This window comes from Strix uralensis, chromosome 9 (assembly GCF_047716275.1).
Source record: "Strix uralensis isolate ZFMK-TIS-50842 chromosome 9, bStrUra1, whole genome shotgun sequence".
Classification (NCBI taxonomy): Eukaryota; Metazoa; Chordata; class Aves; order Strigiformes; family Strigidae; genus Strix; species Strix uralensis.
In genome coordinates, this window is record NC_133980.1 from 10,370,753 (window position 1) to 10,393,565 (window position 22,813).

At 38.0% G+C, this 22,813-nt stretch overlaps 1 protein-coding gene across 15 annotated transcripts in view; it reads left to right on the forward strand.

The window, feature by feature from the left end:
- ATP11B (ATPase phospholipid transporting 11B (putative)) overlaps positions 1–22,813 on the forward strand; it is a 71,500-nt gene that overhangs the window by 10,322 nt on the left and 38,365 nt on the right. For all 15 annotated transcript variants that reach the window (XR_012630123.1, XR_012630124.1, XR_012630122.1 and 12 more), the window contains exons 2-11: positions 5,965–6,081; positions 6,905–6,994; positions 10,060–10,140; positions 14,390–14,497; positions 14,639–14,767; positions 14,892–14,995; positions 16,233–16,280; positions 19,137–19,201; positions 19,745–19,826; positions 21,067–21,217. Coding sequence is in view for 12 of the 15 variants with exons in the window: in XM_074878579.1 (XP_074734680.1) it covers positions 5,965–6,081; positions 6,905–6,994; positions 10,060–10,140; positions 14,390–14,497; positions 14,639–14,767; positions 14,892–14,995; positions 16,233–16,280; positions 19,137–19,201; positions 19,745–19,826; positions 21,067–21,217 (975 nt within the window). In the remaining 3 variants the exon portion in view is untranslated. The remainder of the gene's footprint in view (positions 1–5,964; positions 6,082–6,904; positions 6,995–10,059; positions 10,141–14,389; positions 14,498–14,638; positions 14,768–14,891; positions 14,996–16,232; positions 16,281–19,136; positions 19,202–19,744; positions 19,827–21,066; positions 21,218–22,813) is intronic.

The following is a 22,813-nucleotide window of genomic DNA, read 5'->3' on the forward strand; positions in this document are numbered from 1 at the left end:
TTTATGTTTGCAGGTTGTTGGGAGGGCAGTCTCATCAACTGCACAGTTCCTTTTCATAGTGCTGCTTTTCGTTTGCTTATTCTGTTTCTCCAGTTGCCTAATTCGTTGTTCATGCTAATAATGCTTCCTCAGCATCAATATAAAACTCTTCTTCCACAGTGTTTTGTTACATCACCTTTTGTTATTGGCATGACCATGCAATTGTTCTAGGGAACTGATAGTTAAAAATAATAAAAAACAACTGGGAAAATGGTGGGGCTTCGGTTGGATCAGTTTTCCACTCCACTTTATTGTATGGCTACATGGGCAGTTCTCCTAGGACAACGGTGGAGATGGAGACAGAATGTAGGACAGGATTGTTTGGAGGAGTGGCTGTTGAAGCCCATTTCTTTCATGAAAGAAATAACATAAAATCGCAGTTAAAAATTTCTCCTCAGTTCCCCAGGATATGTTTTCTATGCTGTTTTAAAGGAGCCTAATTATTACATAGAGGATGTCTTTGCCTAACTTTTAGAACACTAACAAAGGTAAAGGTGGGGACTAGGAGAATGAAGCCCATTATAGGAGAAGATCAGGTTTGAGACCATCTAAGGAACCTGAAGGTGCACAAGTCCATGGGACCTGATGAGATGCATCCACGGGTCCCGAGGGAACTGGTGGATGAAGTGGCTAAGCCGCAGTCTGGTGAAGTTTTCACTGACTGGAAAAGGGGAAACACAACCCCCATTTTTAAAAAGGGAAATAAAGGAGACCCGGGGAACTACAGGCTAGTCAGTCTCACCTCTGTGCCTGGTAAGATCATGGAGTGGATCCTCCTGGAAGATATGCTAGGGCACATGGAAAATAAGGAGGTGATTGGTGACAGCCAGCATGGCTTCACTGAGGGCAAATCGTGCCTGGCAGATTTGGTGGACTTCTACGACAGGGTTACAGCACTGGTGGACAAGGGGAAGGCAACTGGCATCATCTACCTGGACTTGTGCAAAGCTTTTGACACTGTCCCACACAACATCCTTGTCTCTAAATTGGAGAGACATGGGTTTGATGGATGGGTCAGAGTTGTGGTCAATGGCTTGATGTCAAAGTGGAGAGCAGTGACAAGTGGCATTCCTCAGGGATCGGTGTTGGGACCAGTGCTGTTCAGCATCTTTGGGAACATGAACAGTGGGATCGAGTGCACCCTCAGCAAGTTCACCGACGACACCAAGCTGTGTGGTGCGGTTGACACCGGGGGAGGGGTGGGATCCATCTGGATGCTGGAGGGAAGGGATCCATCTAGAGGGACCTGGACAGGCTGGAGAGGTGGGCCTGTGCAAACCTCATGAAGTTTAACAAGGCCAAGTGCAAGGTCCTGCACATGGGTCAGGGCAATCCCAAGCACAAATACAGGCTGGGCAAAGAGTGGATTGAGAGCAGCCCAGCGGGGAAGGACTTGAGGGTGTTAGTGGATGGAAAATTGACTACAAGCCAGCAATGTGCACTCGCAGCCCAGAAAGCCAACTGTATCCTGGGCTGCATCAGGAGAAGTATGACCAGCAGGTCGAGGGAGGGGATTCTCCCCCTCTACTCCACTCTCCTGAGAGCCCCCCTGCAGTGCTGTGTCCAGCTCTGGGGACACCAACATCAGAAGGACATGGACCTGCTCGAGTGAGTCCAGAGAAGGCCACAAAGGCGGTCGAGGGCCTGGAGGACCTCCCTTATGAGGACAGGCTGAGAGAGTTGGGGTTCTTCAGCCTGGAGAAGAGAAGGCTCCGCGGAGACCTTCTAGCAGCCTTCCAGTACTTAAAGGGGCTACAGGAAAGCTGGGGAGGGACTCTTTATCAGGGGGTGTAGGGATAGGACGAGGGGTAACGGTTTTAAACTGAAAGAGGGGAGATTTAGATTAGATATAAGGAAGAAATTCTTTCCTGTGAGGGTGGTGAGGCCCTGACACAGGTTGCCCAGAGAAGCTGTGGCTGCCCCCTCCCTGGAAGGGTTCAAGGCCAGGTTGGATGGGGCTGTGAGCAACCTGGTCTAGTGGAAGGTGTCCCTGCCCATGGCAGGGGGATTGGAACCTTCCAACCCAAAGCATTCTATGATTCTATGATCTGTGCACTAAGGTAGAAATTACTTCACTAGATAACTGCAGGAAAACTAAGTTTTGTTAGAAGACATTGGTGACAACTGAATATTTTTGCAAGACTTGAAATTTAATTTAGGGATTCTCTGCTCATGCTGTTTAGCTGTAGAAATCCTTTGACAAGGGCATGTTACCCTAGTTTTGCAGCTGAGTTTGATAATGACATTAGAAAGGGAAAGAACTGTCTAATAAGTGAAATTAGGAAACAGTGCTTTCTGCACTTCTTTGTTGGCTTGCATATAGAGACTATGCAAAATCCCTTTGCTTGGCAGAAATTTGGAATACAGATCAGTTTTGTGTCAGGAGCAAGATCTGTGACCAGCCCCATAGTTACAGAAAAGTTAAAGGCATTTAAGTTCTTGAACAATTAAGTTCAATGTCTGTACAGAATTTTCCTTGGAGAGATGTGTAATTAAAATTTCTCTGGAAGATCTGCTTGGTTGTGGTCTCACCACCTTATTATGTGATGACAGGGTTGCTGGGTAATTTCAAATGATCTTACTTAGTTAGATATGAAACTTAGGAAATCTGAGTTCTGTTCCCAGCTCTGACACTTATTTTCTGCTGTGACTACAGTCAAGTCACTAAGGTTGTCAAGGATGTGTCCTTTTTCCAACCATAGCTCTGACAACTGAAGAGGTTCTTCAGCCTGCCTTGCTTGTGTATTGCCATCTCCATAGATCTGCTGACTGCACAGCTTCTGCACTTTCTTTGTGGTAAATTTCAACAAAACAGTTAAATGTGTATAGACTGCAATTTTAAGCTGTTTTAGCTGCACAACAGCACCTGTCATATGGCCTGAGATTCTGATTTGGAAAATAGATTCCTTGCTTTCAGACTTGAGTGTGCTTCAGCGGAGGTATTCTCCTCTGGTAGAAGTGCTTGTGCAGTTAGGCTTGAGTTGTATGGAGGTCTTTACTTTCCATAATAAAAATGTCATTAAACTCATGAACTTTCAGGTGCTCAGATAGTGGCCTGAAAAGGGCATATAAATAGTTCGGAAAAAATTCAGTGATACCCTAGTCTCTCTGAAATTTTTCATTTATCTTTTAATAACTTTCAGCGAGTGGCATGGAGATTAGCATTTATCACCATCAGAAGACTGCCAGTTGCTTTCTTTGCTTTTTCTGGTTTTTTTTTCTGCTTTACATCTGTTTGGTTTAGAGTGGAATTTTTTCAGGCTGTAGAATATGACTTTCCAAAGTGAGGATGTCTGGCATTTTGTGATTGCCAGACATTTTCTGAGATAGAAAAGAGCTGTGTACCTGGTCTTACTAATTAAGCACATTTTTTTTCTTGCTTGCAAAACACTTTTTATTGTGGCATCTTCTGGATTGATGTAGAAATAATGTGTCACTAATGTCAGATACCCAAAATGCTTCTGCTACAAACATTGTTCTTATTTTAAATTTTGTGTCAGCATTTAACGGGTACATTTTTTCATCTTACTTTCATGCTTGTATTTCTTAAAGTTGTTAACAGTTCCTTTCCTTTTGCTTTTGGCATCCTATATATTTTTTTTGCCGTCCTTTCCCCTATCTACATTTTGTCTCCTTGCTCCATTCTTATCTTTAAACAAGCTTTCACACTGGCACATGTGACTAGAACAGCCTTCCACTGCTTGTTATCTAAAGTTTATTCTCCTTCAAATCTCTTTGAAAAATCCCCCTTTATTTCTTTCTCCCTTCTTTCTTCTGGACCTCCTTTGTGAAGCAGAATGTTTCTGTAGTAATGATGCCAAATACAAAAATTCGTATGTTTGAGAGGATTTTTTATGTGAACATACCTAATGTCCTGTATTACAGATATTAAAGATTAAAGAAAATTCTTGGTTGGTAATGCCAACCATTTTTTATGTAGCTCGTTGTGCTCACTCTTCACCATCCTCTGTAGTTAACTGGTACAGAAGTATCTTCTCTTGGAGTTCTGTGAAGTGTCAGTTTTTATTTGACACAAATGAAGGTCTGAGCTTGGTTTCACAAGTGGAGCAACACAACTGCAAAGGTAGTTTCCTCACCTCCAGTAGTGGAGTTGGTAATGCCCTTTCTAGCTGTTTCATTGGTTGTCCTTTCACTTGGCATCAGAGAACAAGGAGACTGTATATACAGTGCAAAGTCAGTTCTAAGATTGTGTGGAGCTTGGGCTGAAATTCACTACTTCTTGGACAATCATTGATTCCCTGTTGAACAACTTAATGGTTCCAAATTTAATTTCACTACTTTGTTCTGTGTCTCAAAGCTCTTTTAGTTTTTATCTTAGTAATTTTCTTGGCCTGTTATGTGAATTTTTACCGTTTTACTGTTGTGCATGTCTCTTGCCATCACCTGCTTCTCCAGGTTAGAATATTAAAGCTAAGAAGGGTTCTGGTGAGTCACATAGCCCCAGGAAAGGCTCAATTAAAGATAGACTTGAATGACCTAGATATAATAAGCCCTTGTATTACCGAGACATTGCAACCTTCCCATGTGATTTATTTTGGTTTTTAATTATTCCTTCTCATAAGAAAGGAATTTTTGTTTGTTTTTCCAATATTCAAACAAAGTTTTCCTAGCTGCAATTTAAGATTACTTTTGTTCTACTTTGCCCTTCGGATTACCACTTTTCTTGTTGGAATAGTCTTTTATATATTGGAAGATGTGCTAGTATATCCCAAGTTTCCTCTAGGCTAAATGACTCTAATTTGTTTACTCTTGCTTTTTAGATTGTTCAGCCTTGTGCTATATGTCATATTTTCAGGATCTCTTGTGGCTCATGTTCCACTCCTATGGATGCTGTCCAGTTGGTTCACAGTGCTTCAACTGTGGCTCCCACTTCTCCTCCAGCCTCCTTAGTACTGAAGGCCTTTTTCTCCATGGGATGACATTACTGACTTATACTCAATCTGTGATGAGCCTTTTGATCTTTTTGTACAAAACTCCTATATGGGCTTTTACTCGCTTTTTGTAGATGCAGTTAACTGTCCCTAACGGCTGTATCTTTCAGTCTTCCATGCATCTGGTTGGTCAAGGTGATTTTGAATTTTTTCTTGTAATTCGGTGTTCTTGCAGTCCTGAGGTGGTGTCATCTGCAAATTTAACACCTATACTCCCTTCCCCTCGCAGAGGTAGTTGATGAAAATACTGACCATTAGACCTGCAACAGGGCTTTGGTTCCAAGGGACCTCACTCAGCTCTTCTCTTTTGCGAGGAAACTATTGTTAAGTATTTCTGAGTATCCTTTTTTTTTTTAATGAGTTTGCTTTCAGTGTTGATACAGGTCATGTGTAAATTGGTGGTAGTGGCAGAAAATTGTGTTTGAGGTTAGACAAAATGTTAGTTCTTAGAGCAGAACTTGTTTGGAAAAATACTGTTGTCCAGTCAGATGCATATGCTTTCGTTTTTAAGCTGGTGAGAATCTTTTCAAAATCCAGTTATTACAGCATATTACTATGACTTGTTTTGACCTTCTACTTTTCTCACATAATCTGTTTTATTAGAGTCATCATGAGCGTTGCTGTGAGGTTTTGTAATTTATATATGTTTTCATCTCCATTTGTTTCTTCAGGTTTGCATGATAGCAAGTATTCTCTTGTCCTTTTTGAGATTTAGGATTTTTTCTTTCATTTTCCAGATTGAGTACAGAACCTCATAATCGAGATTTCCCCCTCCACCCCCCATTTTTGAAAATTCTTTGAACACAACAGACTTTAATTTGCATGTTAATTTTGTTTCCCATTCAAAAGCCACTATCCTGAAACAGCTGCTTGATATCTGGATATCACTTTTTAGCACAGAGGTAACAATTTTACAAAGCTACAGTTAATAAAATAGTCTTTCTTGATCATCTTTTTTTATTTTGTGTTTTAGGGTTTTGACCCACCGCATCAAAGCGATACAAGAACTATTTATATAGCAAATCGTTTCCCCCAGCATGGCCATTATGTTCCTCAGAAATTTGCGGACAACAGAATCATATCATCCAAGGTAAGGAATCAATTTGTCATGGGAAAACCACTTGATATGTTACTTAAGTTGTGTAGTGAATGTGCATGTGTGTATTATGTCTAATGGTGCATATAGAATATTCAAAACGAAACAAGTTCTAACCTTTTTTTGTGAAAAAGCTAGGTTGTTTCCTATATAGTTTTCTTGCTTCTCTCATCCCTCTTTCCTCAGAACCTGGCTAAGTACAGAACAATTAAGCATGTTGGTCAGAATTTCTGAAGAAAAGCAGGTTTTAAACAAGCGTTGCCCATGTCTGGATGTGATGCACAGAACCACTTAAAAGGAAGGATGAAGCTGGTTGTGAGGATGTATAAAATAGCCAAATTGTAAGCTAGTACTCTGCATAAAATAAATCAGCAATGGACTGCAATTGCAGATTCCCTCCTACTGTGACCTTGGATTGGAATCAGTAGAACTGATGGTGGGGATGTGTCTTGTCGCTCTACTGTAAGAGAGAAAGTTACAGCTGCAAGAATTAATTTTCTTGCTACCCAGGATGCAAGCAGCCAAATGACTCCAGCTGCTCCTAGCCCAGTTGGTAGGAGAACGTTTAAACCTTTGACTGTAAAAGCAATGCAGTTGCCACCACTACTTCCCTGCTAGCTGTACTTAAAAACTACTAAAACTGGATACAGCAGATCTGTGTGGGAGTAGGGCAAGACCGGAAGAAGATTTGGGGAGTGAAGATGGAAAACTAAAAGATTTAGGTTAAGAGAGTTTAACAGGAGCAGAACTGAATTTTACTGAAAAATTGTTCAGTATGTCATAACGGTTCTTCTCTCTTTCCCTTTTTTCCCTTCAGTATACAGTGTGGAATTTTGTTCCAAAAAACTTATTTGAGCAGTTCAGAAGAGTAGCCAACTTTTATTTTCTGATTATATTTTTGGTTCAGGTAAGTTGAATAATACTCAGGAAATTGCCATTTGTGTTGTAAATTCTGCCACTGATTTTTTTCTATTAATTTAACTTCACATATTCTGTAAATAAAAACAATGCATTTCCTGTTTCTCTGGGAAAAGAACATAACTTTTAATTATGTCCAGATTTAAGTACTGTCCTTGGCATTCATAAAGATAAAACCTAATACATTTAAGTGTGCAGCTTCAGAGTCCATTGCACTGCTCACACAGGGACTCAATTACCTGCTTCAAAATTCAGTTTTAAATCTCTTAAGTTAGTAATAAAATTCCAGATATGGTTTTTGATTTTTGTGGACATTGGTGGTGTTTGAATAAACCAGTTGTTTGAGCAGTTTTAGACACTTCTTGGACATTAGTGTGGACAAATGTAGATACTCAAGTTCACTTGTGTCAAATTGGGCAGTATGCTTGCTCTTCAGCTGAGCGTATATTAGTGTATATTCTCATTGTAGGTGGAATCTTGCTTTTGTAATCAATACACTATTTTCACACAGTTCTAAGACCCTCAAATTCAGTTTGTTGAGATAAAATGAACATGTAAAAATTTACAGCTAGGATTGAAAGTTTGTCAGTTTTGAAGACATCAGTGCTGTTCTAGATGAAGGATAAGTGGAAGAAAGATTGTAAGGAGAGATAATAACTTTTGAGAGACCAATTAATATCTGAGACAGAGACAAGATTTTGGGGTACACAAACTTTTCTTTCATTATAAAATAGAATGCTTTGAATGTACAGCCCTCCACAGTGATTAACCAACATTTACAGCATGCATCTGAAAAAGATGGTACCTCATTTGACAAAAAACGGGAATAGTGAAGAGTTCATAAGATTTGTCTGTGATTCACAGAATCATCTAGGTTGGAAAGGACCTTGAAGATCATCTAGTCCAACCGTTAACCTAGCGCTTTGTGCAAGATGTCAGTAGCAGGGCCAGTTCTGCAATTTGAATCCGTTGCCTCCTGTGTCCCTTGCACTTGTTCTTTCACATTTAGAAAGAATTAACTTTCTAATAGGCTGAAAATTCCTGTGTTGGGAGTTATTGAAGTCATATAGTTCTACCTTAGTCTAACAGAATGCGATGCCCATCTCATCTTCCTAGTTAAGAATATTGACTTTGTCATTCCCGTTACAGTATTTCATGCTGTTTAACATATTGTAGCATGAGGAAGATGGGGGCATGCTGGAGATGGAACAGAAGTGTTACTTAAAGTAACCACAGACAGTGTTGCATTTTTAAAGCTTTTGTTTCTTTTTTAATGCAAATTTACCTCTTTAGTTCAATTTTGAGTCACATTCCTTTCAAACTGTTAGGCTTCAGTAATATCTAAATGTGATGTCCACAAACAAATATGGATCTAAAGGCAGAGCGTGATCCTGTTCTCTCAGTTCGTGACTCAAGTGGATGCCCTAATTTGTATGGGAAATGTCTTGTTTCTATGTCTTTATTCCTGGAAACTGAACAGGAGAAAAGCTGCAGTCATTTTTGTTCATTCGCTAGAATGGAATTCTGGTTTTATTCAAATCCCATTTGGAAGTTCATTAATATCTAGTATTTATTGTCTTTTTATAAGGCAAAGGTGCCTTTAAAAGTTGATCACCATGGTATCTTCTCTGTCATATGAATCTCATGTGACCAGGATGCAGTGTCTGTCATTACCACCTTATTCCACTGGGGATGACAGAGCTGGGGCAAGTTCTCGTTGTGTGATTTAAACATGCAGCACAATCCAGTCCGTATTGTTCACCAGCCATATGCATGCCAGAAACATGGTGACAGACTGCATTTTGGTCACATGGAGCTCCACACCAGTTGTGTGGTGGATGCGTGTCCAGCTGTGTAGCAGGCAAAGGGCCATGGTGTTCCGGTGGAAGAAGCAAAAGAAGCAGACTGCCATGACAATTCCACCTGTGCAAAACTTGCTCCATTTTCACATATGACTCTCTTGAGAAAGGAGAGAGTGTAGATGGCACAAATGTCATGGCTTGCCCTATCCGGCCAAAAATCAGATGCTTTTGGCATGGGTTTTCTTGGACAACATACTGCCAGACTGAAATTGCAGTGCTACAATTGAAGAACAGACAATATTGCAGGCTAGATCTGATTTTTGTGGTGTTCTATACATTGTGTTTCAGTGGCGGAAAGAAAAAAAGCTCATGCATGTGTTGTAAAGTGGCATAATTTGTTTTCTCTATGAGATTCTTGGCTCTTAACAGAGTAAACTTCATGTATGATTTTTTTTTTTCTTCTTTAATGGTTTCCTAAAGCAATGCCATAAGTCTCAGGTAAAGTGGATCAAATCAACGTCTGTGGTTTTGAATAGTTCTTGTGTGTATTTTCTTTACAGCACTTGACCATGTTGGTTTTTTCCTGCAGCAGAGGAGAACCACTAACATGCCCCCCACACACAGAATTTTAGTGTATACACTGCACTTTTGGCATGCCAGCAATAATAGCACAAGCTGTAAAACCTGCATGTTGACTTGGGGAAACCAGAAAGGAGCAGTCTAAGAAACAATGCCCTCTAATATCTAAACTGTTGGAAATTAAAATTTTTAACTTAATTTCCACTTCTGAAGTGGATGTTGTTATACTCTACATTGCTTTTAAGCAGTAGATTGTATAGAGTATTGAACAGCTTCACAAAATGCATATTTCCTTCCTTTGTAATATACTTTCGAATTAATCTTTGCAGGATGAAAACATATCTTCCTTTTGCTAAGGACTCTTAAAATTGGCATATGCATTACAAATATGATTAAGTCTGTTCTGTGCCCTAGGACCTTTGTTTGCATCATTATTGACATGTATTATTTAGCTGTCAGGAACTGAGTTTTGCTTCAGAAGTACAGCAGAAAGTGCAATAAAAATAATCACAGGTTATAATGAGGAGTTTGGAAAATAATTGTCATCTTGTTTCATTGGGGTTTTGGGTTTTTTGGTGGGGTTTTTTTTGGTTGGGTTTTTTTTTTTTTTTTGGAAGGTACAATCATAAAAAAAAAAAATTTGGGCTAATTTTCATATTTTCTTCTCTTTTAGCTCATGATAGATACCCCTACTAGTCCTATTACCAGTGGATTGCCATTATTCTTTGTCATAACTGTGACAGCCATAAAACAGGTAAAGGGGAAAAAATGTTGTAACATGAAGTCTTTCTAAGGTAAAGTTACTTAACAAAGTCTGACCAAGATAATGTTTAAATACAAAAAAAAAAAAGGTATAATTTTTAAAAAGGATTTTGTATTTAATGTTTCTTGTTAGATGCTTGAACTTGAGCATTTTGGTTAGTTGTCAAGCGCTCAGTGACTCACTGCGGTACCCTTAAATGGACAACGAATGACTGTCAGACAGCATTTTTGTCTAAATGTTACGTGTCACTTGTTATAAGACCTTTTCTGAAAGCTCCTAACTTATTCCTTTGGCACACCTCACTGCATATTAAAACCAATCCTCCAACATGACACACTGAGAAAGGAGCTTAGGTGGATGAAACAATGGTGCAATCCATGTTTGTCAGTGGTTAAAAGCAGTATGTTTCATGCCACAAAATACATATTAACTGTAATCCTGTACCAGGTAAAAGGTTTAGAAAGGTTCTGGTTTTGTTTTCCTTTTCTTTGGTTGGATAAAACATTTTGGAGTGCTTTATAGCACTTGAAATAAGAAAAATCTTGTAAGTTTGAGTTTAATAGAAATCTTATTCAAGCACCATACTACATCTTACTAAGACCTAGAGCCCCTGGAAGAAGAATGTCTGGGAAAAAAAAAAATCTTCTGTTTTCTTTAAACCCTTAAAGCAAGAGGAGAAAGAAACAAGGACATAAATAAAGAGGTGATGTGGATGGAAACTATAATCTCTTCTGCAGGGAAGTAATTTTCAGGAACTATCCCCTTCAAAGGGTTTGACAGTGCTGTCTGGGGAAGAGATGCAGTCATAGCAACTGAAAAGTAAGCAGGAGACTTGCGGAGCTACAACTGGAATTTCAATTTGCCTTCTGTGCCAGTAAGACCCAAAGCCACCCTGAAATAGGGCAAAAGTAAAAATAGCTCTAGCTTTCAAGCAGATAGAATGGTGTTTGGGGCACAGGGAATCTTAATGCTGGAGTAATATTTGAACTAACATTTCATCTTGTTGCTGTGGAATTTGTGTATGTAGAGTGCCCTAATCCTAGTCAATTGCAGTTGTTATCATCACCTCCAAAAAAATCACCTGTTCAAGAGCTATAGTCATAAGTAGGCAATGGAGGCAATGGAAAATATCCTTTAAAGACGTGTGAACTGAAAGAGGTTGTGCACCTTAGTAATAAATACTAGATTTTTTTTTTCCAGAAAGAAGTTGGACTTTTGTAAGTCTAAAATAGTCCAAAATAATCTATTACCACCTTATTTCCAGATGTCCAGTCTTTTATTGGGAAATACAAGTATCTTACCATCAATTGCAAAGGATAGAGATTCTGGCATTCCTTCTTGAACTTTCAAATCGTTCATGACTTGCCAAGCATCAAGAGTTTTTCTGACTGTCTCAATATCTCTGCAAGGACTATTGGAACCACCTAAACCAATCTAAAGGCCTCTCATGTTTATCCTACCTGCTGCAAAGTAGGCAAATAGTATTCACAGTCTTGGAAAGACAATTAAGTGTGCTATTTCCAACAGGCTGCCCTCAGACAAGGAAGAAAGATAAATCTTCGGTTGAAATGCAGAGGGGAAAATAGCCAATATGGTCTCAAAACCAGCTTCCATTTTCTCTCAAACCAGCAGTGGAAGAGGAAGCAGAGTTTAGGGAAAAAAAACCTTTTGAAAGCTCCGGGGCACTGGTTTTAAACAAAGTTTATTAGGATAAATGTTAAACTATAACTCGGTAGTCTCTCAAAAGATGAAGGGGAAAAATAGAAGCATTAACCATATACAGGTTTGAGAAGCTTAGTAGTGGGTGGAAAAACACCCTTGCTTCCAGAAGGCCAGTTCACAAGGCACCTCTACCAAACCTAAAAACTCAGCTTTGTTTTCATCTCAGCCAAGGAGATAGAACTTTTTCTTCTTAGAAGTGTAATTGCACCTAGGTCAGAAGAAGGACATACAAGACTGCAAAGTGATGCAACTCATGCTGTGTCATTTTGTCTATCTTGTTAGCCAGAGCACTTTCGTCCTTATGCCTGTGAAGATGTGAATGCAGTCCTCAGAGGAGTCCAAAATTAGAAAATAAAATAAATCAAAATAAAAATTAAAAAAAATCCAACAAAACAAAATACAACAAAATAAAGGTATTTACTAAGGAACTTTAGGGAACTGAGTAAATTTCAGTAAGTTCATAGGTATTTAGCAAACAAGCTGATTGAATGCAGATGTTTACATGTCTGTCAGGTAAATTAGAAACAACTACTTCACAGGTTTTGATTAAATATAGACCTAATCTGAGAATGAAAACCCTGGTAATATAATATGCAGGCCTGTTTTAATTTTGTCATTTTCTCAAGTGCATTGATGCAGTTATTTAAGCAGGACTTAAGAATATAATTTAATTGAGGGATTTTTAATCTTTAGTTTGTTTTCATGCAATTAAGCAGCATTCCCAGTATTCCTATTGCATCTTTCTTTTCAACAGTATTTTTGCAATATTTGCAAGTGAGGATAAGGAACTGTCTCAAAAATGCCGCAGTAGGTAAATTTTGGGGGAATTTAACCTGAACACAGTAAGTTGGCTCTTAAGAATTCCCTGGTGTGAGGTGTCACCTTTGAGTTGTAGGCAATAGGTGTCAGATGGAGAAAGCGCTGAAATCTGTACTTTCTAAAGAAGGTAAATTTCAGTTCTTTGCCAAATGTCCATATTGCTCAGCTGTTCAGGTTTGAGACAAATGCCCCAAGGTTACTGGACATTAGTTATATCCTTGTTTTCTTCTGTCAGTCACCTTTAACAAGGAGCTGTAGGTACTGACTCTTGCTTTTTCATACTGCTTAGGAAGGACTCTTTAAGAGTCTTAGGGGTTTTAGGGTTCTGATTTCCCTATATTTCTCTGTATGGCTGCTGTTACTACACACTTCCTAATTATTTCTTTTTAAGCAGTTGGCATATAAAGCTTCCCTCTATTTCCTTTTTCTGTTTCCTTTTTTCTATTTCCAGTAGCGCAGTTCTGCTGTCCTTACTCGTTTCTGCTAGTAACAGTGGAGGTGCATGAAGGTAGAACTGCAAAACTATACTTTTAACATGGCTAAATTCATCATACAACTTTCCTCCAAACTCCAGTCAACTGCAGAATTCTCCAAACTACGTCTGCATTAGTACTCTTTGTATAATGACATTCACACATAATGTTCATAGTGTTCTGGGATGAGTTGGGATATGCCTGCTGTTTCAGAAGGCCCCCTTCCTCTGTCTGCAAACTTCCAAGGAAGTGGTTTTAATTCTTTCACATTTGTTATACCTACAGAAGAGCATTTTAGGAAATGTCTCTATTATTGCGTATCAGTTGTAGGAGTCTTGCCAGGATGTAAAAGGCAGTTGAGCTTCCTGCATAGACTAATCCATTTCTTGTGCTTGCTTGTGGGGCTTTCCAAACAGTACCTAGACTTAGGGATCAGAGAGGTCATGCTACTGACAATCATGCTATTGGATTAAATAAGCAATGCATTAATAGCTTACTAAAATAGAAGGAGAATAATATACCTGGATTCATCCTCATAAATGTTTGCACGTGTGTGTGCATGGGATAAAGGGTGCTTAAAGAGGTGCTGAATATCAGGTAAAGGAAAACTGCTTAATGTGTATCCATGAAAAACTCAGTTGCTGTGAACTGCTGCATTAGGACTCGGAAAGAACTAAAACCTTCTCAATGATCTTCTCTTGCTACACAGAGCTGATGTGTGACAGCATGTTGTACAAAATTAAGAAATCTTAAGATTTCATGCCTGGGCTGTGGCAGTAACTATAAGAAGTGCTGTATGGTGTGACATGAGGAAGTAATTTCAGTCTGTTAACTTCTCTTACAAAAAAAAAAACAAAACCAAAACCACCCATAAGAGAGACTGTTCCTAGTTTTGTGGTATATTAATCCATATAGATAAAAGATTGAATAAGTGCTTGTTCATCTCATCTGCAGAAAATCTCACTGCCTGTTTGTTTTAACAGCACATGGGACTGTTGAGTTTCTTCACCACTTTTGCTACTTTATTTGCCTTTACTTATTTGTGTAGGGTTAAAATTAAGAGGTTTACCAGGTGCTTGAGTAACATCTATAGTAGAAACTCAAGAGAAATTAGTAATCTATTCAGACTATGCAGCAAGTAATTTGAAGCACATTTGCTTAGAAGATATTTGTTGTGCTTTATAGGTTTCTTGCTTAAAAAGTAAATTTGTATGTGTTTTCTACAGGGTTACGAAGACTGGCTACGACATAAAGCGGACAATGAAGTAAATGGTGCTCCAGTTTATGTTGTTCGTAGTGGTGGCCTTGTAAAAACTAGATCTAAAAACATTCGGGTATGTGCCTAAGGACAAATTGAAAATTGTGTTTCTATTGCATAGCTAAAGCTCTTGTTTCATCATGATTCAGTAACAATGCTGAAATGAATTATTCTCTTTTAAAACTCTCTTTGTACACTTTTGTGTTCACTTCATTAGGTGGGGGACATTGTGAGAGTAGCCAAAGATGAGACTTTTCCTGTTGATCTGGTGCTTCTGTCATCTGATCGAGTCGACGGTTCATGCCATGTTACTACTGCAAGTTTGGATGGAGAGACCAATCTTAAGGTCTGGGTTACTGCTGTGAAATAGAATGTAGTTCATTCACGATACCATTTTTATTTCAGCCCATTGGGATACTCTCTCTGCCCAGTAGTCCTGTATCATTAACTTCATGGACACTGTTTTACAGACACATGTTGCAGTTCCAGAAACAGCAGTGCTACAGTCCGTTGCCAACCTGGACAAACTTGTAGCTGTTATAGAATGTCAGCAGCCAGAAGCAGATCTATACAGGTATCATGTTATTAGTAAATATTTTGAAATTAAATCAAAATGAGGTGTTTAATATTAGGAATGTTATGGGTCTTGCTGAGATTAACAACTGCTTCAAACAACTGCTTAAATTTTAGGTTTTAATAGTTAGTGCAAGTGTTTATGCATATGTAATTGCTGAAAGTTGCAAGTGACAAGTTTTGTGTTTTAACCGTGACACTTATGTACATTTCTGTTCTAACCAGTAAACTTGTTACCAGATTTTAAAAAATTAAATGACCTGTGAGTCTGAACAGGTTGGAGAAGGAGTTGTATAAGGTTCTGTCAGAAGATTTGAGTACTGTTTAGTATATATTTTTTAAATGGGGTTAACTCAAACCATAGCAAATTGTTGTAAGCTTATGTTAATTCTAAGGGTACGTGTTGGTCACGTTTATTTTGCTTATGTTCAAGAGAAGATTTGAACTCCATTCTTCAGCAGCAAAAATTTAGTATAAAAACAGTTGTATCTTAGTGTGCTTCATTTCAGCTTTTAACATCAGCAAGCAATGCCCTATACTCTGTAACAAACAGCATCATAGGTAACAAAAATTCTATTCCCATCCAAGTTTCTCCTGAATTGTATAATGGAAAATACTGTCAAGTAGTAGTTTTCAAAATCCAACTATATCACAGCAGCTATTATTAAGTAAGCTTTGGGATTTTTGAGAAATATTCTTAAAAACTAAGATACTTAATTTGAACAGCTGTTCAAATATTTGATCTTTAGTTCAGTTTGTAGAGAACATCAAGTTAAGGTACAATTACTATAAAAGTTTATGTCCCTATTAGTAGCTAGGGTCATGTTAAATATGTAAGTGTCAGATTTTAAAAGCAGAGTAGATTGGCTTTATTAAATGAAAAATTACTATTTCTGATGGATAATATGCTAACTTATATTTGTTAAGGAATTATTTCTTACTGAAACACGAAGAAGTCACAATCTGTTTTAACTGAATAAGAAATATAATCTTTTGTGGGTTTATTAATGAAACCTAATAGGCTTTCTCAAATGACTGTTCTTTGGAAGGATAAATGTTTCTGTTAAACATCTCTCGTAAAATGATTGCCTGTGTTGCCATGTTGGTTTAGTTTGTTAATGAAAGTTGATTATTTTGTACTTGTGAAATGTTAATGGCTTTTTTTGTAAATATAGAGGAGTGTTTTAAATTTTTCAGTCTTTATCTAGATATTTCTAACACGTGGTCATCTTTCATAGATTTGTTGGAAGAATAACTATAAGTCAACAAACTGAAGAAATTGTACGGTAAGTAAAATTTTATAAGATCAGTGTTCAGAACTCATGAATATGGTTAAAATCATGATCAGCACAAAAAAGAGTTACTGTTGAATGTACAGAAGGGAGAGGTATTTTTACTGAAAGTATCAATTGTAGCTGCATACTTCAGATGGAGATGAGAGAAAATTAGGAAAGAAAGTTCGTTACTACCCGGTTTTTCAGAATTAATAGGACAGTTCTGGAAAGCTTGGCTGTTCTGATGAGGGTAATTTTTAGGCACTGGTAATCAGCTGGTACTTTGTTGCTATTTGTTATTTAAAACATTTATTGATCTTAAACATCTTCCAGTGGCATATTATGTAGACTGCAACAGATCCTGTCATCTGTTTATCAGAGGCACTAAGCAGGTGTTTTCGCAGTTGGAATTCCTAGAAATTATTGGTTTGTTTTAATAAAGCCTCTGCTACAGATTTGTAGCTTTTAACATGTATTTCAAACTGCTGTACTACCTGGACTGTAAAATTAAGTGCTTACATCTGTAATAGTCAACACATAATTGTGTGCACATAAAGCTCTGTGCACATAACCACGTGCTCACAACCTTTCCCTGTGCAGTTGTAGCAAGTAACATACACCGAAACACATGTGAAAATACGAAAATAAAGATGTGAAGCCACTTACAGACCTACACGTGACTTCCTCAAAAGGTTTCTAATTGCGGTGGGTTGGCCCCAGCTAGCAGCCGAGCATCCACACAGCTGCTTGTTCACCCCCCCCCCCCCCCCCCCCCCCAACAGTACAGGAGAGAAAATAGGAAGAACAGGAGTGAGAAAAAGGTCACGGTTTGAAATAGACAGTAAAATCATTCACAAGAAATGGCCAGGTTTTCAGAAATATTTAGCATAGCGTGCAAGTTATTCAATTGTTTCGTCTTGAGAGTTGTTGATAATCAAGCTTTCAAAAAAGCTTGGTCACCTCAAAATGTGAAGTGCTGTGTTATGATGTATAAATGTGTCACAGAAACAAGTAAATCTGTTACGATTCTTTCACTCCTCTAATGTCCAAAATGCCATCCTTCACACATTTCTTTTAGTGAAATTTCTACCTGAATCAGTCTGAAGAACTTAAAGACTCAATCTAAGAGCCTCCTATGAGGCTGGCAAACATCTGTCAGTTGTAGATAGGAGTAACATGGAGTTCAGAGTGAATCAATGATTTGTCAATGGTTTTGCAAGAAGTACGGGAATGTAGAAGGCAGATCACCTGGCTCTAAGTCCAATGCCATAGCCATGTACCCCCCCCTGCCCCCCCCACCCCCCCAACCCACTCAGCTGTTTTCTAAGGTTGCTTTATGTGCTACTTCGCTTAGAGCTTTTCCAAATTCATAACTGCCAAGCTTGACATGTTCAGCTTTGGGATAATCTTATCAAAATAATCTAGTTGACAACATATAACAGAGCCAGTTTAAAAGGAGTGTGAAAAAAAGTTGTGAGTTCTGACTGCTGGTGGAGTTGTATTTTCTGACTGTCAAAGATAAGCTTGTCTAGTCTGTGTTGCACTGATTGAGGTTTTGTATTTTGGGTTTGTCAGACTGGTTTTACAAACTGCAAAAAACACCTGAATCCAGAAATATACATTAGTTTTCTTATATGAAGAGGTTAAATGCTTGGGCATTTAGTCCCTTTTAGTTCCATTTTTCAGTTAAAGTTTGAGTCTAGCCTAAAATACTAACATATGTATGTGAAATTTAAAGAACCTGTCATAGTCTGTGTGTATAATTGGTGTGCACAGTATTTGTGATGGTAACTGTCACGTTTGCAGTAACATTTAAGTTAAATGCTTAACTGTAGGAGGTGGGGTTTGAGTTTGAGGTGGGTTTTTTTTGAGTAACTCCACGATATGCTTTCAAAGGGACTTCAAATATAAGAACTTCGTTTATATAGTAGTGATCATGGTGGTACAGCTAATGGAAAAGACAAACCCAAGGACTTGTATGCCTGTAGCACTTAGTATATGATCTTCAATTCCTTTGCTTATACCCGGTATGTCCACCTGGCCACTGCAGTTGTTCAGTTTCTGCTTTCATTTGAAACACTGCCAAAATAGTAAATGCACCTTTTTTCTTTTTTTTTTTTTTTTTTTTTAAATTTCAAACCAAACCTGCTGGCAGTTTCTAAGGATGATAACAGCTGTTGGAGTAGAGCATACGACTCTAACCTTATATCAACCTTCATTCTAACTGGACCTTTATTTTCACAGCGCTCTTTATGGTTAACTTCGCCTATGAAATTCATGTATTATTGTGGTGTGATAGATGTGAGGAAAAAACACTTATAAAATTTTAGTCTTGTGTTAGGAAACAGAACTTGCACTATTGTGGTGACATTGTGTCCATCTAGTTGTTTGTTTTTGTTTCTCTGGTATGATTAGCTTTTGAACTTCCTAGATCATTTCAGTTTGACAGAGGGGTAGGAGTAAGATAGGGAAAAGAGTCAAACCTAAAATAGCCCTTCTGTTGCACTTTGAGCTCAATAAGTTTTTTTGCCTGCTAGCTTCTCAAGTAACTTGCAGGTCTTTCTGAAGCAGCCATTTGGTATATTTAGCTCAATCACTAATTATGGAATATTGAACAGGGTTGGGAGACTGTGGCAGTGACCAAGGGAGGCATGAAAGGCAACTGGGAGCTCTGGAGATGTGTAGGTGAGGCGTGGTACAAGGGGTGAGAGGATCAAAGATGGACCTAAATGAAAGTGGAGTTGGGGTGGTTGTGGTGGGAATTCATAGGGGGTATAGGACAACTTGGCATAGGAAACTGGATTTCACTAGTCCTATAGAATATAGAACAACTAATTTTTAAATGCTGATATGTCTGTTTCTTTTTAGACCTCTTGGACCTGAAAGTCTCTTACTTCGAGGAGCAAGATTAAAAAACACTAAAGAAATATTTGGTTTGTAGACATCTAAATATTTAAAGAGTATTATTTTCTTAAAACATGTTGATGAACTGTGGTTTAATTCTACTTACACTGAAGAAATTGTAATAATCTCACTGACTGTTACCTGAGGGGATATGATTATAGATGAAAGTAATGATAATCTCTAAGGATATAAAGTTCCAGCTCCTCTCTGTGAAAATATTTGAAGTGGTTTGACAAAGGAATAGCTTAACTTCAATGAATAAATGACTGTTGTTACTGTTACCCATTGTTTAAGACTTTCTCCTGAGATTTACCATTCTGATTTCCATAAAATACATACTGAAGTGCAGTACAGTCATAATAATGAACAGTGTTTTAGTAGGTGTTAAAATTACTTCAGTAGTACTGTTTTACTGTAGCAGAGTATTGCAAATACAAAATGCTGTCTCACCATTGTACTGAGGTAAACACAAAACTAATATCACCTGTCTCTTAAAATGAAAAATTCTGCAAATTGTATATATGCAGAAAATAAAGTATAACTTTTTCTCCCCCTCTCCCCTTCGTTCCCAGGTGTTGCAGTGTATACAGGTATGGAGACAAAGATGGCATTAAATTACAAGAGTAAATCTCAGAAACGGTCAGCAGTAGAAAAGTATGTTTATTTTCTAATATCTTTCTTATTTGTAGAGTTTTAACTTAGTTTTTCCTTGGTAACTTTAAAACCCTCATGATCTCGTTATTGGGTTGTAGACAAGGGAAGAGAGTGCAATTCCTTTGCCTTCAGTAGGAAGCTATGAAGACAAGATCCATTTTTTTGGTGTTTCATCCTTTTTCATCCTTTATTTATTCTTTCTGTGGTGTACAAAGCTGAAATACCCGAGCTTAAAAAGGACTAAAGCAGAAAAAGTTAGTTTGGGAGGTTTGTTTTTGAGATGTGGAGATCATTTAATGATAGGTGAAATACTGCTTGAACCAGATGGTCAGAGATAATTTTCACAACAGTTCCAGCCTCTGCTGTTCTCTGCATCTTCTACTGAAAAACTGCATCACGCCTTTAAAGAGGACAGATTGAAATGAAGTCTTAATTGCTTACAAATCTTATCCTGAATTGTAGTATTTGATAGAATGGACAATAGCTTTGTTTCACACAGTCTAAAGGATATAGCCTATCCAGATATGTTTTGCAGTGAATCTTGTTTCTAGCACAAGTTGCAGGCTCAGTTTTAAAAATCTTTGCTCATAGTTACAGGATAGATGCTACTATAATAGAGATTTGTATATTGAACCTCATGAATTATTTTTAATGGAAAAGAAATTCTGATATGTTGCTTTTATTCCAGTTACTAAAAATCTGAGGTAGCCTCCCAGCATTCTTTTGCAAACATGGGATTGATTATTCTTCTATAGCCAGATGCAAGCAGAACTGTAGAGTGCACAGGAAAAGTTCAGCTATATCCTGGTATATTGTGGCCTGAGTTAAATAATCAGATGCACATGGTAGTGCTCTTCTAACTTAAGAAAAAGGTGCAGCCTTGGATTTCCACTGTGGTTGCTTGTACTGCCTTCACAGCCTTGCTAGATACTCAGGGAAGAAGAAAAGGGTAAGTCAGCCCCCAAAATCTTGGACAACAGGTGTGACACAAGCCAGCTGTTGGGTATTCTTGCACCTTAATCTAGTCTTCATATTGCTATGTGTAGAGTATATCTTAGTCAGATGTAGGATTTCTTTTCACTTCTGTTGCTTGCTTGTCACATAGAAACTTCATATCCATATCAAACATGGGATACATTGAAAAAAAAATTGTCCGATAAGTTTTTGATCAATTCATGTAACCAGTGTATCAGCAGACTACTTAAAATAAACTGAAGTTGCCTTTTTTTTGCCTCTGTAGGTCCATGAATTCCTTTTTGATTATTTATCTAATAATCCTCCTATTTGAAGCCATTCTGAGCACTATTTTAAAGTATGCATGGCAAGCTGAAGAAAAATGGGATGAGCCTTGGTATAATGAAAAGACCGAGCATGAAAGAAACAGCAGTAAGGTAATGTAGTTCTATGCAGTTGTGTATGTGAGGAACCCTCAACCACTGTGTACTGAATGTGATATTTATTATGTCTCTATTCTTGAATATAGGTGTAACTACTACATGATCCACTTGCAAGTCTGTGTGCTGTTATCTCAGTATTTTTGAGAGGGTTAGTCCTACGTAGCCTCACCCTTTGTAGAAATATCTTACCTGTTACTGGTTGGACTTTTTTCTCCCTTTATGAAGAGAGTAAGCTGTTTGAAAATTTTGGGTTTTGTTAGGACATGTTCCTCATGTTCTATGTTCTTATTATAGTTACTGTTGGTTTGGGTGTCTTTTGTCATTCCTTAAATGAAAAGAGAAGGAGGATGGCTGTTCTTGTGCACGTTCCATTGCAGTGATTTCACAGTTCAGGCCCATTGGACATTCTGTGATGTTTAAAATTGTTCACACAATTTTGTAGGGCTGTAATTTTGCTCAAGATCCTGCTTGCCTTCTCAACTTTCTCTAGAGATTGGAGGGATATTTCAAAGTGTTCCTTAAGTCTGCAGTTCCAAGTAGTCTCTTTTTTTAAATCATTCTCTATTTTTCTGTGTTCTAATTTTTGATTTCTGTACAAGTAATTCTGCTTCTTCCAAAGCAGTTCAGGAATGGCTGGAGCTGATTTCTACGATGTAGAGGGGATTTTCAAAGCACAGAAGAATTGGAAATCCAGTTGCCACATGTGGTGTGGTGTCAAATGTTTAACACCCACAGCCCCCCACACCCTCCCTATCTTCCAGAGGCTTGAGACTTGAATGTGCTCACCAAGGTGCCATGTGTGCAAAAAGTTCCAAATCCTGAGTCAGGAGAGTTCTGTTCTGCTTCACAAATAGAGTGAAATTTCCGGCCAGTACATAGTGGTTCAGGAAGGAAAAAAGTAATTCGAGAATGTCTTTGATTCAAGGAGAGTTAAGAGTTTACTGGCACTTCTGTAGAACATGCAGCTTTCTCAGAACCTTGTCATGCGAAGTGTTTTTGTGCTTAAACTGGAAAAATATCTCAATGCTGTGTTCTATTTAAAATTACTAATTCAGGTTATCACTACAATTACCAAAAACTTCAACGTATTCTAAAATAATCTTATCTAAAAGCGTCACTGTTGAAAAGTACTAAATTTAGTAAAGTTCTCAAATTGTTTAATGACTTATTTTTAGTACCTGCACCCACTTAATGCACTTTCAACTGCTTGAAGTGGTCAGTCAAGTAAATTGTTGGCTTCTCTTAATTTGAAGTAGTTGCTATGTAACTTAGACTAGCCTGTGGAGCCTTTTCCATTCTGAATAGAATTGAAATAAGTATTTACTCAATCTTTCTATTCCTTTACCTTTGCCTTCAGGAACATACAGAGCCATCTGTGTTTCTGCATGTGACTCTCCTTCTATGACGTCTTTGTTTTTCTCTGTTCTTTGTTTACTTGCACAATCTGCTTTGCATTTCTCGATATGCTGACATCCTTATTTGGAGTGCTTTCTCTGTTCATCTGTCCTGTGTTCTGCAGATTGTTATTTAATAGACAGACTTGAAGAAACTCTCTAACCTTAGTAATTGTCACGTCTTCTCAGTATATCT